This window comes from Antennarius striatus, chromosome 5, assembly GCF_040054535.1.
Source record: "Antennarius striatus isolate MH-2024 chromosome 5, ASM4005453v1, whole genome shotgun sequence".
Lineage (NCBI taxonomy): Eukaryota > Metazoa > Chordata > Actinopteri > Lophiiformes > Antennariidae > Antennarius > Antennarius striatus.
The window spans coordinates 4,896,550-4,916,178 of NC_090780.1; the positions used below are offsets into that span (position 1 = coordinate 4,896,550).

General features: G+C 40.6%; 1 protein-coding gene across 8 annotated transcripts in view; it reads left to right on the top strand.

Moving 5' to 3' along the window:
- The first annotated feature begins 279 nt into the window (after positions 1-279).
- rap1gapb (RAP1 GTPase activating protein b) overlaps positions 280-19,629 on the top strand; it is a 56,629-nt gene continuing 37,279 nt past the window's right edge. For all 8 annotated transcript variants that reach the window (XM_068316171.1, XM_068316173.1, XM_068316176.1 and 5 more), the window contains exon 1: positions 280-403. In XM_068316171.1, coding sequence (XP_068172272.1) covers positions 360-403 — 44 coding nt within the window. In that variant the 5' untranslated portion in view covers positions 280-359. The remainder of the gene's footprint in view (positions 404-19,629) is intronic.

Below are 19,629 nucleotides of genomic sequence, written 5' to 3' on the forward strand. Positions count from 1 at the left end.
TGACAGCAATTCCTACAACTTAGTCATAGATCACAGAGGAGACAGAAGGAGGGAGGGCTGAGATATGAGCACACATGAAACACACTCAGACAGAACACACACACACACACACACACACACACACACACACACACACACACACACACACACACACATACACACACACGCAGACACACACATGCACATACACACACAGACTAGATGAGGGCTGAGACAAAGAGGGAGGAGAGACAGAGTTGTGCTTTAGAAAGAGACTGGCTCGAATGCAAAGGGTGGAAGAGATGATTCCTTAGTCTTGTGCTGTGAACTGCTGTACCATCCTGCATCAACCCGGGAGTCCTCATCAGCCATTCAGCAGGATGCCTCAGAGGAAGAGGAGTTACACATTTGGAGCATATGGAGGGTGAGACAATTGAGGATGAATCTCTCTGATTGTGATTTTGGAGTTGGTGTCATTGCCGGTGTACTTGTTGCATCTCAGGAATAGAGAGAGGAAGGTGTCAGACTGTGCAAGGTGTTGCATTGCACACGCTCAACCACATCAGCGCTCGATGGCGCCAATTGACTGTCAAAACTTGGTGCTTCAGACTCACAGACTTTTTAATTAGAATTGAACGAGCTTTAAAATAATAAACTGACTATTAAGGTGGGCAGCATGTTGGCAGAGTGGGTAGCGCTGTCACCACACAGCACGGTGGTTCCCAGTTCGAGTCCCACTGCATGCTGTGTTTGCATGTTCTCCTCGATGTCTATGTGGGTTCTCTCCAGGTTCTCCAGCTTCCTCCCACCTCCAAAAACATGCCCTTCAGGTGAATTTGCCAGCTTCAATTGCCTGTAGGTGTGAGTGTGTGTGTGTGTGTGTATGTTTGTCTTTGTCTTCATGTGGCTCAGCTGTGCACTGGCGTCAAGTCCGAAGTGTCCCTTGCTTTCATGTTCCCAGTCGGCTGGGATAGGCTCCAGCACCCCGGGACCCGCAACAGCAGACAAAAGCATGTCTAGAAAACGGATGGATGGATGGATGGAATATTAAGGAGATGATAATTTGCCCTGTGTTCCAATGCAATGTGCTCCACCACGAGAGTTGCTGGTCAGTTAACAAACTATTTCATCATAAAGTCAGTTCAGGCCATGAATGGACAACAAACTAGATGGATAAGATTAATATCTACAATGATGGGGGCATTCTGCTATATTTAAGGAAAACACTTTAAAAATATAGCACTGCTGCTTCATTATATAAAAGTGTTGTGTCATCCTGAGAATGACTGTCAGGCAATATTCAGTCACTGGAACAGATTCTGTGGAAGGCTTATTTAGATAGTGAGGGAAGTCAATGCATTAATGAATCTTCTCTTTGGCAGTTGTGAATAAGCTGAATATCTCATCAACTTGTTAGAAATTAGTGTGTACAATAAGAGCAAGGATGTGATTTTGTGGAGTCACAATCTTGTCAGATACGATTGTTTCAAAGCAGTGAAAATGTGAATCTTAGAGATATGAAAATAACATATTTTATGAGCAGCTCATCCAGACAGTGCATTAACATTCACAGGATGATGAAATGACTTCTATTGTGTTCTGCAGCTTGGGGGCTCCGCCAAGTCTGCCTAGAAAGCATTCACAGGGCACAGTTTGGTGTAGGAGTCCGGTCTAAAGCTGGCCTGTCTGCACGGGTGGATATGGCCACTCGACACTAAATAATTGCTAATAAAAATATTATTTTTGGAATGTTGACACCGTGATGTGGAAAAATGATTGATGCGCCTGAACGATACATTTAAATTGATTCAACCAAGGACACAGAATGATCAGTCCAGTTTCTTTTTCTGTTTGCCTTCAAAGGGAAAAATGATACAAACACTAATGAGTTGACATGAAACTTGTTTGAGAGGTTGGTCTTGTAGAAAGGATAGAATCATTGCATTTTGGAATGGCAGTTGTAGATATTATGCGATGGGGCTCTTTTTGGCTACTTATGTCTTCACCCTTTAAACTTCTTGATAGATTTCTATCAAACTGGGTAAAGGAGTGGTCATCATCCCAAAGACAGGGAACATTGACTTCTGGAGTAGATCCAGCTAATGTGATGGATATATATTCTGCATTTGTTTAATTTTGCATAAGTCAAGTCAAGTCAAAGCCTTTATTATCAAAAATCTATGTAACAACAATGTTAGCACAGACACTGAAATTTCGTTTCACCTGTCTCCAATGTGCAGATAAAATAAAATAATAATAAAAGTGAACCCTGAGGGCAGTTGTTGCAATTACACATTTTTGGAGTTTGCTCTCGCTATAGCTATCCTGTGTTTAGTTTTCATACTTGTTTTAGGGTTTTTTGTTGAAGCAGGAAAACTAAAACCATTATTAAATGTTCCTACATACCTATTGACTGACCATTGAGCTGTTCGTACGTTCATGTAAAAAGCAACCCTTCATCCCATGGTCTCCATTTTACCCAAGAACTTTTCTTTACATAATAACTTTGTGGGCTGGTAATACTGACTCCATTATTTGGTGTCACACTTCAGGTCCACAAAACCCTGCTGGCTACCAGGAATCGTTTGATAAACTCAGCTAAAGCTGACCTCCAGTTATTGTTTGATGCCATCAACGATAGGTCCCTAACAACCGACTTGATTATTGCCAGTTCTTCCCAAAATGATACGTGACCATTGGAAGGTACCAGCAAAATGCAACCAGAAAAACATTGTGAAGTGGTTAGTTATGTTAGTTAGTGAAGTTGTTTAGTCACTAAATTCACTGATTAGGGTTCAAAATCGGATTGTATCATGCGTCCAGTTCGATCACGTACCATGTCATGGGAAGTTTAACTATACGACACAAGTTAAATTGTCGTTGTACCATGACACATGATGTCTTACCCACTAGATTTTTATTACATCTACTAGATTCCGTCTCAATACATATGAGTCATCTGTAAAATTATGCTTTAGTTTGCTGACATCTCTCCATGTTGGGATGGATTAGAATGATGGGAGCAATCTTTCACAGCAAATATCAGTGGTTATCTCCATTGTCAGAAGCTCGGCTCAAGTATCAGCGGTGCAAACAAAAGTCTTGTAAGCACCAGTGGCTATTTACAGAAGGCAGGTAATGCAAGTTCTTAAGGCCACATTAAGATGTGTGTATAACAGCAGTTGTAAAAGCTTTCTAAGTGGGAGGATGAAATAATTATCTGCCATGCTTTTTGTGAAGGAGAACAACATAATGGATTGATGACCTTTTTGAGTGCGCATTCCTAAGAGCAGCCCGTCGTTGCTCACATGGCTCAGTATATTTAGTTTGTAGTTAAAGGCCCTGCTGTTGCTTTAGTGAATTACCAAAGAACAACAGAGACAAAGCTTTAACATAGAAATTCATTTAAAAAAACTTTTATACCAGCAAATTGTTGGTTTGTCCTTATTTTGTTGCAAGAAAATCTTCTGCTTGCAATTCATTGGAAATTGCCTTTAGGAGATGATAACGTGACTGTTTGCACAAAATTGCAATCACGAAGAGATGAGCTCGAAAAGCTTGTGCCCAATTTGAGCATCAATTTTAAGTCTCCTGTGCCGGTTTTCTTCCTGATTTGGCTTCCATTATAATTATGGAAATTTTGAGGATGCAATTATGTGAAGCAGGCAAAATGATTTAAAAACCAGTAGACTGACTCTGTGGCTGAACAGATATATTTTTTAAATTCTATATCCCGCATGTACATTCAGCAAACTTTTTCAACCCCACCACTTGAATTTCAAACCATAACCCCCTGGAACAATACTACTGCATGTTTTATAAGACATTGTTTCTCAAGAATTGAAGGTGTCATGGTAAAATGAAGATTAAGAGAACGCCAGGTTAAGATGAATAAAGTATTGTCATGCTTTAAATTAAAGCTGGTACCTTGTTGGTAGGAGAAGTCACAGTTTGCTATTTTCTCCTCAGTCATTTACAACTTAGTATGTTATGCTTTTCATTGCTTTGGATAGCTTATGGTGGCTGTACAAATGCAGAGATGTATTGATTATTTGTTTAATTAATTAGTTAACTGGCAGAAGAGGAGTCAGCAATGATTCATCTAAGCTTTTGTGCAAAATTAGCGAACAATTCCTGACTCTTGACATTTTTCTCTGTTCTTGGCGTATTATCAATATAAGTTGCATGCTACATGTTAAATCAAATTGACTTCAGCTCACTGTGTAGTCACATCTACTTAATGTGGTTGATTGAAGTTGTGTGGCAAATTAGGGAGACCACAAGGCTAATGGTGGTTTGAGTGTGTGTAGATTAAAATTTCCTTGCTAAAGTTGTTGTAAATCTGTATTTCCCCCCAAGAAATGAGACAGGCATTGAAGTAGTCCTTTAACTAAAGATGCATTTGGCTGTTGTCAAAGAATTTCTTCATGTGTGCTGGAAATTAAATTAGCCAGTGACATTCTGGGTCATTGCCAACTCTGTTGATGAACTGCATTAGCCAGCTTGGAATGGACTGTATGGAGAACAGGAAAATATGCAATCACTTCACTTGTTAATTGAACATTATTTTTGAAGTCACACAGAAGAAGAGTACTGATATTATATCATTTCTAATATCAGCAAGATTGCTCCTGACAATCTTGTTTGGAATGCTTGTTTGGATTTGTTTTATACTTCTTCTTCAAAATCAAAAATCTTTTTCTTCTTCTTTCTGCTTTGATCTAACAAAAGGAAGGATTGTGTGGCGTCTTTACGCATTTATTCACTCTATTTTTCGCTTTGTTTTTAATGTATTTGCAAACGCTTTTGTGTACCATAATCTAACCACGGCTACGTTTTAGGAGTTGGTGAAAGGACGTGACGAGAGTGTGGCATCTTAGCGTGTTTATTCACTCTATTTTTTTTCTTTTTTGCTCGTATATTCACGTTTCAGTACCTACAGTTACATCACAGTTACTTTCGGTAGTACTTGCAGGGCGTTTGCAGGGACTAGGAGGCGATATGGTAGCCCAGCAGTGGGCAACCAAAGAGGAAGAAGCCTCACTCGAATGGCTCACTCGCCAGCACCGCATAAGGCTGGCACCGACTGTCAGCTGCTCAGTGAGGGAGGTGTGTTTAGCGGTGGGAGAGAAGGTCGGATATGACAGCGTGAAAGCAGGCTCCCGAATGGACAAAGGAGTGGTGATTTTTCTCGATGAAATTGAAAAAGTGCACTAGGTAGTTGTGAGCGGTGTGGTGATTAAGAACACCTTCACCCCCATCTTCCACCTGGCTAACCGGGCTAAAAGGGTGATCATATCAAACGCACCTCAGCACGAGGCCTTGGAGAGGGAGCTGTCGCAACATAGTAGACTCCTGACTCATATAAAACGTTAAAGCATCTCATCCCCCACTGTCCAGAGGGAGAAGGTGAGCGCCGGCAGGGGCTTCTGTTGGGGGTGTAGTGCAACCGCTGTGGAGCCGGCGGTCGGGGCCGCTGAGCGGCCGGCTGCTGTGGTTACTGCAGAGCCGGTGGTTGCTGCTTCTTATGCTGCTGTGGTAGCCTCCAGTTCTGCGGCTCGGGCCCCGCGGCCACATCCTTGTTGGTTTCTGACTCCATCCCCCGCTGGGTCACTGACTGCCGACCCGGAGCCGCGGAATAACATGCAGAATACAGGTGACAACGGAAAGGTTAAACAGCCAGTAGCTGCAATTTTTGTGGAGGCTTCTGGTGCTGCGGTCCTGATTTCGCAATCGCAGCCTTGTAGTCGTTCAACTCCAGCCCCAACTGAATCGCCGGCCGTCGACACAGAGGTCACGGGTGATGGAACAAAGGTTAAAGAAGACATAAATGACAGTGCAAAGGTTAAACATCCGGTGGCTGTAATGACTATGGTAACTTCCAATGCTGCAGTCCTGGTTTCACAAACGCAGCCTAGTGAGGTTCCAACTCCATCCCCCGCTGAATCGCCATCAACCATCACCATCAAGAGGCAACAGGTGACGGAACAAAGGTTATACAGGTGATAGACACACAGAGCACTGATAAAGTTAATAATAGCTCACAGAGTGATTTGGTGGAGGCTGAAGGGGCCAGGGAGAATTATGAAAAAGTGGCCGAGTCTCTGCTGGAGGGACAAGAGGAGGATGATATGCCAAGGGATGGAGGAATATTAAAATTAGCTCCTAAAAGAAAAAACATTGATACAAGAACGAGCAAAGTGCAAAAAATTGATAAGGAAACACCAGAGACATCTATTGATGCAAATAGCTCCGAGAAGAAGTATGGAGAGAGTCTTAAAGAAGTTAAATAAGGAAAATATGATCTGCAGGAGAAAAAAATTCCTCTAGGATACAAAAAATTTGAGGGCCAAAGTGTAAGCTTTCTTTCCCGACCTCCACATATTTCTAGATAACATCCATTATGATGTAAAAGATTCAGAAGGAATTGACCAACCATTTTTTATGGCCTAAGAGGTCTTTAGGTTGAAGAAACTCATGACAAAAGTAAAAAATCAAGATTGTGGAGGAAAAATAGTTGGTCTTTGAATCTTGTTCGCTTTTCTTACCTCCTTTTCAGCATGTGCAATGTAAAACTGGGCACATTGAATTTGAATGGAGCAAGAGACATGGTGAAAAGAGCCTCTTTCTTTAGTTTCATAAATGTTAATAAGTTAGGTATTTTATTTGTCCAAGAGAAACACGGTACTGTTGAAAATGAAGTTGACTGGAAGCGAGAATGGAGCAGTGAAATATATTTCAGTCACAAAAATAGGATGATTCACTCGATGCAATCCACGGAGGGTATATTGCTGGAGGACAGTGCAGAAATCCGTAGATACACACAGGTTTCTATGAAACATTATTTCACTCTGAATACTCTGAGAAACCTGAAATATTGTCATGCTGTCTGGTCTACCGCAGCTGTTGGCGGAACAAAACTGCCGCCTAGATGCTGACATCACCCTGCAAGAGCTGTCTAAAGCCCTGCAGGGGATGAAATCTGGTAAGTCTCAAAGCCTAGATGGCCTGCCAGTTGAGCCCTACAAAGAATTCTGGCGGGTGATTGGTGGGGACCTGCTCTTCGTGCTCAGGGAAAGTATGACGACAAGTTGGCTGCCCCTGAGCCGTAGGAGGGCAGTCCTCACGCTCCTGCCAAAAAAAGAAAATTTGCAGGACATAGGAACTGGCAGACGGTGTCCCTCCTCTGCACAGATTATAAGCTCCTCTCTAACGTCATGGCGAACAGGCTACAAAAAGCAGGTTGTTCATGTTGACCAGACTGACTCTGTACCGGGCAGGCTAATCACGGATACTATACATTTAATCTGCAATGTTTAGGAACTGTCAAGTTCATTGGGCATAGGACTTGGTCTTATTTCCATGGACCAAGCAAAGCCTTTTGATAGAGTTGAACACTCGTACTTGGGGCACACGCTACAGGGTTTTGGTTTCAGCTCTACCTTTATTGCCAAGATTCAGACCCTGTATGGAGACATTGAGAGTGTACTTGAGATTAACGGTGGCTTAAGTGCTCCTTTTAAGGTCCAAAGGGATGTGAGACAGGGCCGCCCCCTCTCAGGGATGTTCTACTCTCTTGCACTGGAACCTTTTTTAAACTAGCTGAGAGCAGGCCTCTCCGGTTTTAATTTTCCTGGTTCTCCTCGTGGTTTTAAGATATTTGTATATGCTGATGATATTGTTATTGCAATCAATGACTGGCATGATGTAGGCTTTTTGGAATGCACTGTATAACTTTTTAGTGAAATCTCCTCCGCCAAAGTCAGCTGGGCGAAGAGTGAGGCTCTTATGGTAGGAGGTGGGCTGGACAAGATCAGACTATTATGGAAAAGAACTGGGCAAATTTTTAGAGAAAGTGGAAGGGAGGCTCAAAAACTGGAAATGGATTTTATCAAAACTGTCCTTTAGAGGTTGAATTTTAATTATAAATAATTTGGTTCCATCAATGTTGTGGCACCGGCTTTTCTTGTGTTGAACCCCCACCAATGTCGCTGGAACAAGTCCAGGCGGTGATGGTGGACTTTGTTTTTGGGACTGCCGTCCCTGGGTCACTTGTAAACCAAAAATCACAATCGATATTAACAATTTCAGAGCTATGAATGATTTAGACACTTTTACGAACTTATGTTGTGTCAAAGGTGTCTTATGTTCTGTGTTGAGTGAGTCAGACGTTGGTGTAATTTACGTATATTTTGCTTATGTTCCTACATTTCATATAATTTGTTTTTGAAATGTTCCTGTATGCGTAAATCTCTTTTGGATTTTCTGTCAATGTAACTGTGATGTATTTTGACTTTCATGAATAAACGTGATTTTAAAAATCACATCAATCTTCTTCTTCTTCTAATTATTATTATTATAATTATTTTTATTATTATTATTGTACTACTACAACTAAAATCCTCAATGGAAATTTCCCCACTGTGGGACTAATAAAGGGATATTTTAACTGAATTGCAGAATTCAACTTTTCCAAGTTATTTCAAACAATGTAAAAAGAAATCATTTCATGACAGATTATCCTCAAAGTGAAGTTATTGACAACGCTGTAAATAAACATATGAAATCTCAGTGGTAACACGTCTTTGTGTTGTCACAACAACCAAGCCCGTTTGGTTGCCTTGCATTTATTTGTATGTTCCCTCTCAAGTGTCAGGTTCCACCTCTGTCAATGGAGGTATAGCTGTTTATGTGTCGACCTGTTTCTCACTCCTGCTGTTAACACCAAAACAGTCTATTGCCCTTGTCAGCTAGGGGATTATCACAGAGCGTGTAACTGACTGGCAAACTAAATTTTCCATTCTCAACACATAGCAGCAGTCAAGCCCTCAGCAACAGCGCGCTAATGTCACTGTTCATATGCCAACTCTTCTTTAAAGTTCTAGGGTAAGTTATGTCTGACAACAGACCATGTTCTGTGAAAGGTTTATGAAATAACATGTCTTCCGTAAGACACATTCTTCCACCTTCCTTCTGTTTTGTTAATGGGGTAGGAGTGGGGTGAAATAGAAGACAGAACAGGAGATAAAGGGTTGGTGAGCCATAGATGTGGCGAACCAGCCAATATTACACATTTACAGATTTTCAGCCATCCATTAAGCATGCAGCTCTATATTGGCACCCGATGGTTTGGGCATGCTACTAAATATTATTTCTGTGCTCTTAAATTAAAGGGATATTTCAACTATTTAATATTGCATCTTTGTAATCTGTAATGGGTTTGAAAAGAAAGTTAAAAAGAATGAAGGTTAACACACTGGTTTAGTCACACTTGATAGGCCAAAGTTACATGGCATCATGGCACATGCACAAAATAATGGTGAGGGTGAGGTGCAGATATCTCTGGGTGGTTGGTGATCCAGTCATGACCTGGAAGCCACCCAATCTGTAGTTAAAGTAAGCTTAACGTGTTTTTTCCCTCCCAGTGCCAGTTTTCCCTACTGTCCTCTGTATCCTGAATTCACTCACCCTCAATCCACCCATTCCTATCACTTGTGTTGCTGCAGCCACCTGCTTCACATTTCTAATTAGGCTCCACATTAGTTAAGCTTTGCTCCAACCTTAGTTCACTTTCAGATTGTCATTTTCTTGTTCTACTTTTCAGCTTTCTTGGAATTCCATGTTAGTTTTGCTTGTTTCCTGGATTTTGTCTGATATTTGGACTGCTATTTACATCCTACCTATTGTAGGATTTTGCTGATTCAAAGTATGAATCAGTGTACTGCATTTGGGGCCAAGCCACACCCATTTCCATTACAATCATGTTTTCGTTTTATTATTTTACAGATGAATGGAGGGAGTGAAAGTGCATCTGCTAGAGCTAGTGATTGGCAGATGAAGCCCCATGAAGCATTGAAGCTTTTCATCCCAATCAGTTCACTGCTGTTCAAAGCTTCACGAGGCTTCATCTGCTCTAGTTCAACATCTACCGGATGCTAAAATATCAGTTGGCATGGGTTTGAAGTGTGTGGCATTTTGCAGAAAGCCTCAGCAAAATAAGGAAGTATGCAAAACATGTATATTTTAGTGATGGCAGTACACTGTGTGTGTGTGTGTGTGTGGGGGGGGGGGGGGGGGGTTACTCACTGTACAGTAAACCTGTACAGTGAGGGTTGGTGGTGGTTGGGGTTGGGGTATGTGGGACAATGAGGGTGCTTTTGTAGCGTTGAGGTGTAGCCTGTGATTATGGTTGGGTCATATCATTGGGTTTTGTTTCAAAAACAACATTTTTGTCTGCTGTAGCAGGTCTTAAGAGCTTCACATTTTTGACAACATTTCCCCTGTTTTAGAAAGAACCCACCTTATATCGCTGTCAAAACACACGGCACAAACCAAACCACTACCTGAATCAGACCATGTCTACACATAACCGCATAAGTGGGTTGATCAACACGTTTATTGGCAGGCGTTTGCGTCCCGGATATCTGTGTGCAAAGTTTGGCCTGCATTATTAGTATGTAGGGTAAATGGCAGGAGCACCATACACTCTTCACTCAAAAATATAATTTAGCAACAGAGAAAAAGCCAAGCTGGTCACTGATTTCTGGCCGACTTTAGTCTTTGTATTTTCTTAGCTCTGCGTTGTAGCAGATACTTTAAATATAGAACTAGTACTTTCTTTTAATGAAAGTAGAGCAAAATTCCTGTCATGGATTCCTTTTAAATGTGTTTTCCACTGCTCTTTCCTTACCTTAACGTACCTGTTTATCATATTATGATTGACTATTTTGCTACCAACCTTTTTGGATACGTTTAGACTGGCTGTGCTGTCCTGCTTTTTTAGTCAAACCAATTCTAGATGAGATGAGTGTCTGTCAGACAGAGGACCAGATGAAGAAAGTGGAAGGGAGCAGAGAGGGTGGAGGAGTGAGAGGCATTAATTAGCAGTAGACACATCCTTCCCTTTTCAAATCAGTTAGCAACGTACACACATTTTAACTATGATGAAAATATATTGTGTACATAACATTTACAGCGATTCTTTGCTGTTAATGCATTCCAGGAACCACACGAGATTGAGGAATCCACGACCGAGATCACGATCTATTTATCTTATTATTTACTGTAATTTAAAAGTTTATGAACCCTCCCCATAATGATATTATACATATACATTTTCCCACACTCTTATTGACTGTTTAAAGCACTTTTGTGTCTCACGAAAGTCCGAGACTGACGGAACAGAGCACACTTCCAGATGCCGTCAGCCAATAGAATGCGTGTACTGTATCACGTGACTGTCTACCAAAAATCCGCAATGAGGTGGAGTCGCAATCATTGACGCGCGAATGCGTGAGGGCGCACTGTACATAAATACAAGCACACAGTTGTGGATGTTAAGGTGAGTGTCCCTGTCAGCCTTGAACAATGAAAATACAAAGCACAGGAGGACACAAGCATAATGAAGGAAATAATGAATTGAGCTAAAGCACAGTACAAAAATAATATAACTTAATTTTTTTTAATGATACTGCTCTGCCACCTAAATTAATGAATACAGTTGAGCCCAACATGAGGAATACACTAGAGACCTGTGAAACACAACAAATCTCATTATGTAGCCAACGTTTTGAATCTGCCCACACACACTCTTCAAACCTGTGTCACAAAATGAATTCCAGACTTTTGTTTGTCATGAAAAGCAGAAGATCCCTTTTGTCATAAAGTAATTCCATAAATATTAATGAGATCTTATTAGTCTAAACAAATACACTGTAAATATAGTAACCATATAACTTCCAATCAATAACGAAGAGTTGACAGTGGAAACAACTGCTGAAGATTAAACAGCACTTTCAAAAAAGTATATATTTTTTTGACATTTATCAAAAAGCTTCGGCAACAGTATCCGCAATCTTACTTTCAGTATTGTTTGGTTTGCTTTCAGTGATGCATAGATTAGAATGGAGTCAAGTCTAATGACACTTTGTTTCCCCATAGAGTCAATAAGAGCTTCTCCAAAACCAGAGTTTTAATGGTGAGTCCTCTCTTCAAAAACATTTTGTACCAGACAACTTTGTTTAGTGCTCTGCTGCTCCAAAAAATACATTTCTAAATGATCCATTTCCATCTAGTGGATAATTTGTAAAGCAGTCCTTGAGACCTTTCTTTATCACACCAACACCAACCAACTGGCCAACTGTAGAGTTTGATTAGATGTCTGACTTCAGTCAGAATGGAAACAGAAAAGTCACAGAATGGTTCAAATCTACAATGTTGTCAAGAGTGTCCACTTTATTTCAGTGATAATACTGTCTGTTTCACCTCCATTCATTCTGTGTGTTGTGAGTGTTCAGGTGCGGCGGTATTAGGACCCACATCCAAACTTAATTGCTCTGTGACCGTTTATGCTAGAGAGAAAAAACAGTCAAAGATTCCCTGTTTTTGCTGGTGTTAAGCTATCAAATATTTTTATTTTCTTACCTTCTGCCTTTGCAAAGTTTCAGCCAAGCGGTGTGTTTTTATTTATCAATTGTCACTGATGTTTAGAGCCAAATGTCTGATGTGGGTTTCCTATTTTCTATAATGGATGTCTTCACAGCTAATCAGTGTTGCATTTAGATGTGAAGTTGCTGCTTAAATGGCAGTGAATTGGAGAGATAAAGAGATACAACTCTTGCCAGAGGTCCCTTTGTCTAAAGATAGACAGCAACTACAATGATGTACAGTGTATATCGATGAAATATATATTACTGTATATACTACTGTGCTTCTGTGGGTAGCACTGTTGCCTCACAGAAAAAGAGGTCTTCAGTTTGATTCTGGGCCTTCCTGTGCCGTTTGCTTGTTCTCAGTTTGTCTGCGTGGGTTCTCTCTTTTCCGGCTTCCTCCCACGACCAGAAGCATGAACTTTAGGTCAATTGATCGTGATAAAATTGTCCACAGCTGTGTGTGAAAGTGCAAGGTTGTCTGTTCATGTGTGACCCTGTGATGAGCTGGCATTTTATCTAGGGTCTACTCCTCTTCTTGCTCATAGCCAGTTGGGATAAGCTACAGCAACACCTGCAACCGTACTTCAGATGAGCGGCTGAAGACGAGACAATTGTAATCAGATAAATGGATATATATTCTATATGTTAGATATATGCTACACACAAAATGTTAGGGGTTATTATTATTATTATTATTATTATTATTATTATTATTATTATTATTATTATTATTATTGTTATTATTATTATTATTATTATTAATTGTCTGCTAATTCATGGCATCCCACTAATCTTGAAGGGTTATATGTCAGGTTATATGAGATTTTGGGGTACAGTTACATGGCTCTGTGGGTAACACTGTTGCCACACAGAAAGAAGGTCTTCAGTTTGAGTCTACCTGGGTCTTTTTGTGCAGTTTGCATGTTCTCAGTTACAAGGCTGATTCCATAGATTTTCAATTGGACACAGGTGTGGAATGAGGGTCACTCCATTTGACCCTCACTCTGCCCTATTCTCCAGTAACCATTCCTTAATGATGCAACACCACCGCTAAAGGTGTCTGGTGACAACAGTGGCTGAAGTATAGTGTTCTCCTTGACTTTTCCAATATCGTTGACAGCCAACATTTCAAGTCATCATGAATTTATTTGAATCAGACAACAGCACTGAGGCCCACTGGTACCTCATTCAGCATTAATGCTCCTTGGTCCATACAAGACAGTGATGCCTGTGCTTGTTGGTGCGATAATGATCTACTGTAAATGGTCTTGATTGTTCTGACGTGACACTTGGGTGCCTCTCACCTCCCTTGAATGTGCCTGGAGCTGAGTGGCATTTATCATCCGCTTCCTCAAGGCGCTTTCACAATAAAGCGGTCATCAGCGTGGGATGAGGCTGGATGTGGCTAAAGGACGTCCACTTCGATGCCTTTCCGTGACTCTTCCAGTCTCTCTGTATGTCTGTTGCAACCTGCTGATGACACTGTGACACTCAAAGGTCAGTGGCCACTTCCATTTGAGAACATCCTGTTTGAAGCCAGGCTATTCAGAGATACTGTAGATCAGTTGTTAGGTGTCATCGTGATGTCAAAATGTGAACAACTTAATGAGGACTGTTTAATATCAATTTTGATTGATGTTGAATTAAGGGTAGATTCATGGATCAAGAGCATGTGATTTGTCATTAAACCCCTTGTTAGAGAACAGCAATTTAGAAAGAAAACAAGCAAGTCAACTTTATTTATCCCCAACAGGGAAATTATCTTTACACTCTTACATGCATATACAGTATGTGTCAGACCATGCATACAATATAATGTTGTGTACAGACCCCTGAACAAACACAATACACTAGGGGCCTGTAGGCATGCAAGTAGTACAAGCAGTACATGGGGAGGCAGAGTGAAGGGTCGCGACTTTGGGGTGCGCCCCAAATGAACAGCTTGTAGGGGGGGATGGGGCCTTTCTCAAGGGTGCCTCGGCAGTGACCGGGAGGTGAGCTGACACCTCCCACTGTCAGCTAACACTCCAAGGATGGCAGGCAGGAATAGGAATCGAACCGCTGATGTCTGATCATAATTTGAAGAATAAGTACTGAAACATTGAACAGATTCAAACATGTGGAGGTGGTCACATTAAATTCAAATGTAAAGGTCATAATGCATTTTAGGTTCATCCTGAAATGTCATCCAATAGTTTTCATTAGTAGTGTCTGCTTTTGATTGTCAGGTCGTTCCTGCCTGAAATTTTGACTTAACCTACTGGAAGTTTCTACATGATGATGACTTGGATAACTGAGAATTTCCACAGACATGTTTTCAGGACGGAACACTTCCAGTTCCTGGAAAAAATATATCCAAGGATACTACAAATAATAAAAGATATTATTCATTAGCAGATAAAGCTAAAAACTTTCAAACACTTTTACACATCACAAAGAAATGTGTGCAATATTCTCCATTGATATTTTCTTTCATTATTATGGTTTAGAGTGTTTTCAAGTTCAAAGTGTTATTTATAGCATCCCCTACAATAACAAAGAAATTTAAATTTTTTTTATTTTAAAGGTTCTTTGAATGGTATTAAATTAAGTCACAAATGTCTGGAGAGGCCAATGGGACAATTTACCGCAAGGGGAAAACTAAAGGTGCAAGATGATTCAAGTAAGTCGGAGGAGCATTGCACACCAGCTAATTATGTATATTTTGGGTTTCCTTCCTTTGCAGTCAGGTCTTCATCACATGCTAATGCCAGCTAAGAGTTTAATTATGCAACTCAAACAACCAACAGCAATGATCACTAATTACTGAGTCAGTGTGCCAACTATGTATCCGTTAGTCTCTGTCAGCTCTAAAGATGAGTATGAACAGCATTCTTATCATTAGTTCTTTCTTCTTCTTTTTTTTTGAGAGTGGTTTAATTCATTTCAGTATCACACATGCACCTATAGACTTGAAAAAAGGTTATGGCTGGGGTTACATGATCAGTTCTGTCCATAAGGACTCTATATGACTCTCTTCTTCCCTGTGTCGACTCAATTCTTGTCTGAAGGATAATGCCAAGTCAGTAAAATTTATCTGTTCCAACATTGTCTTCAACCAATTTTTAAAGAGGCACAGGAACACAGGTTAGCCAGGCTTTGCCATCTTTGTCAACTCACTCCAACACATACAGTAAAAAATGGACGGATTGTGTCGATGTGACTAAAGCAGCCTAAAATAATTTGATCAATAGGTTACTCTTTGTGAAAAATGGAAACAGACCTATTTTTGTGAACTAAACTGTTCACAGCACAGTGTTCCCAATTAAATGCTCATTAAGTTGATTACTTTCGATAATTGTGGTGCTTATCAGCCTGTGCAGCAATAAGCAGGCCAGAAGAGTTGTCATTGCATTTCTGCAGGAATCTTAATGTTGGATATTTGCTCTGATGATAAAAGCATTTGAATGCTATTCATACTGTATAATTCAGCAATGAAGTGTGACAACTTGATCATATCTTAACTAGACCTCTCCCAGATAATATATTACATTTATGTGTCAACGGTGGAGATATGTCTTGAAAACCCTCCATTCAGAGCAGCTGCAGGACTGTGAGTCCCTGGCCCTGGACAGAATTGAGGAGCTGGGTGATAATGAAGTGGTCCTCAGTGTTGAACGATGAGAGGCAGAGGGGACAAGAGGCCTCTAATTGGGTATCTGTGCTTCTTCAGATTGTGGATAATGGCTGCTTTCCTTCTTCATACAAAGTTAGTGTAGTGAGAGGAGAGCAAACATGGAAGAGAGTGGTCAATGGGCAGATGAAGGTTTGTATGGAAGTTTAAAGCAATAGCCTTTTCCTGTTAGTGTGACTGGATATTACATTGTTTTCTGGTTTTGTTTGTTTTTTTACATCACATAATGTCAACCCAACCCACATAGTAAAAGTTTTATCACAGCTCACTTTAGGAGTGAGAGATCACATTTGCACACAGCTGTGGTGAATCAGTTCTGATACCATTTTCCTTTCAGGGAAATAAAATGTCTGAAGACGCAGCTTGACAAAGTCTGGCTCCTTCAGCGATCGCAGAACGCAAACCTCAGACTTCTTGATTCCCACTGCAGAACCACCTCTGGTGGAAATGAACAACCCCATTTACTACATATAGTATACAGTATGTGCACAATTCATAATTTACAGAAGTATGGAACTAACTTTGATCTGATCCAAGATAAAATGCGTCTAAATTTATTAACACATTGTGATGATGCGTCTACATTAATTTGACCAACACTGTTTTGTGATGGTAAACAATATTGCAGTCCCACAACAACTTTCTGAAGCTTCAGTCTTCTACTCTTAAAATACACAGACTAGGTATTCAGTCTTCCAAGTCAGAGGAAAATTTCATGGTGGGTGTAAACCTTTTTCATCCAATGAATTTGTGATTTAAACTGCATCGCAACCATGAAGGTGACAGACTCCTGCAACAATCCAGACAGGCGTACCCGTTCTCAGCAGTCTCACGTAGGTGGACCACCAGAGGACAGAGGGCAGCAACAGAGCAGAGCTGGGAATGTTTGAGGTTATTTTAACAGATGGAGTTCACCTGTGCATCTGTTCACTTAAATACAAGCTAGCCTGTGGCTGCAGCTCAGGATGAGAGAAGAACCATGAGCGTTTCACCGTCCACTGGATTCACTTCAAAATAATCCTTATTGCACTTTATAAAATTCCATTTTTAATATTCTGTGACAGGAAAGTGTTTAAGTGTAGCGCATTCTAAATTTTCACTTGCTGATTCGCATTTGAAAACATGCTTTTGATCATTATTTCATTTCACCACACATTGAAAAGTCTTCTATAAATCATTCCTGTTTCACTTCATCAGCCTCCCCAAATGTATTGATCTAATTGGATGAAAGGTTCACTTTTACTGAGAGGGTTAATGTTGTTTGCAATTGCTGTGGTTTAACATTATCAGGAGGTCAATTCCATGTAATGACGCTCTGTTACATCTGAGGTCAGGAGGCTCTTCAGGCAGGCATTGTGAAACTCCTGCTGAGTGAGACAGGCAGAAAACAATGTGGAAGCAAGTGAAGTGCTTCCAGAGTCGTTAATATAGCTTAACATATATGGTGTTCACACGGGTGCTGCAGTGTTTAAGCTGCCACCCTAAATACTGAGCACCCACAGGGAGGAGAAACAAGCAAATCAGATACAAATAAATACATAATAGATAAATTTAGCTGCATCATTGCTTGCAAAAGTTGTACTTTTGTTTCCTGTTGAAATCATTGATAATTCCAAGCATGACAAATTATGGCTCATAAACATTTGTTATTGTTAGCGAGGAATGATTGTTTTAAGTTGTTTATGTTTTTACCTTCTCACGAAGCTATTAACATGCATCAGTGTAATGAGGCTGTTTTTTTTACAATTAACCTTTATTAGCAAGTTGGCTTTTTATTTTAATTTTCTGCTTCATTCTGTGCATGAAGTACTTCCTGTTGTTTCATCTTCTTTCTGTTCTACCTCTCCATTGGCCACCGAGCGCACCTGGAGTATTTTCTGCTGTGCTGCATACCATGGTCCACATACCATAGTAACTCTGATCAATCTATGGGTCGGAATGGTTCCATATTGGTCATATGAAAAAGAGAACATAACGTCAAACTTTGAATTTGAGAAAATCTACATCAAGGAAAGAGTTGTTGCTGTTGATAATTATTTACTTATTTACTGAATTGATTGAATATATGAGTTCAGCAAATTGATAAAGATGAAATTCTCAGGGTAATTCCCCCACTGTCGACAGAGAGACAGACGCATGCATGCAAAGTCCAGACTTTTAATGCACCCTTTTGCCTTGACTGTTTTGTTCTATAGCCTGATAAATATAGTCACAGTAGTTACAGTCTGTTTGGGACGTAGCTCGTCGTTGCCTGCAGAAGGGCGTGGAAAGGATGGTTGGAGTTATCGAAGAGTAACAGTTTGTAAAGAGTCATTTCATTGTTTCAATGGTTCTAATGCTGTCCCAATAGCATTAACTGCATAGATACGTATACTGGCTATCCCAGACTGATAAAAGATCTGATAGAACATCTTACTGCATATGTTGAAGATTTGAGCTCATCTTTTTCTTGTATACAGCACTGAAATTGCTTTTCCAGTTCACTATGGTCGATGGACACACCCAGGTACTTACTCCTCCACAATGCCCACATCCTCCCCCAGAACACCATGACACCAGCTGACAATGGTCTTGATGTTTTGGGTACTGCGACCAGGCACAATGTTTTCCACAGCCCGTGACCCTGAACAGATGCAGGCTCAGTTTAAACAGGTATTGGAGTACTACACAGAGCTCGGGGGGGCACAGGCCCTTTAGATAAAGGGGCATTAGGGCCCCAGGGTGTGTGTGCAGATTTACTCCTAATGGCTGAGGACATTGTTAGAAGGTTTAACAGCAGGGGGAGTTAAAATCCTATCAGATACACTGTCAACTAATGCTAGCTGTCTCTGCAAAATATAACATGCACTTCAGCTTTCAGGAGCGCTGAGATTTCTAAAAGAACTTCTACAGCCCATAAGTTAACTCAAAATTTCTACAGAAGAGTTCAATGGGCGAGGTTCTTAAAACCTTTCAGCTACATTCTTGTTTCACTCAGAAAAAGTACTTTTAGTTGGATCTGAAGAATTAGAACAGAGAGCCCTCATGTGTTGGGAAAGCTCTGGGAAAAGCTGAGTCTGTAACTGACCTACAGCTTTAGAGACCCCATGTCTTGAAATGAATGTCAGAAGGACAAAATTATTCCATTGTAGTTTGATGCTGTGTAAACATTAACTTTATTCTTCGCTGCCTCAGAAGAGAACTGTGAACAGAGTGGGAAGCAGACAGTCACCATGAAAAACGGAGAAAGAGAGTGGGATTAAACTAATGAAATGAGAAGTGGGGGGAAAGAGTCAGAAGACTCTCGGCGTGACCCACATACAGTCGTTCTTCCATTTGCACACCGTCTGATTATCTTGACAATTCCTGCCAACCCAGCTGGACTGAAACACTGAACATTTTTTTAAATGTTCAGTGTCTCCTCCTCTTCCTCCTCCTCCTCCTCACATGGTTTGCCTCCAAATTGGTTTGCAATGTGTAAACAAAGATTTGCCTCTGGCAGCACAAGGGTCTAAAACAAGTGTTGATTCTGCTTTCCCCCACATGTAACAGGCTTTTTTTTTTCTT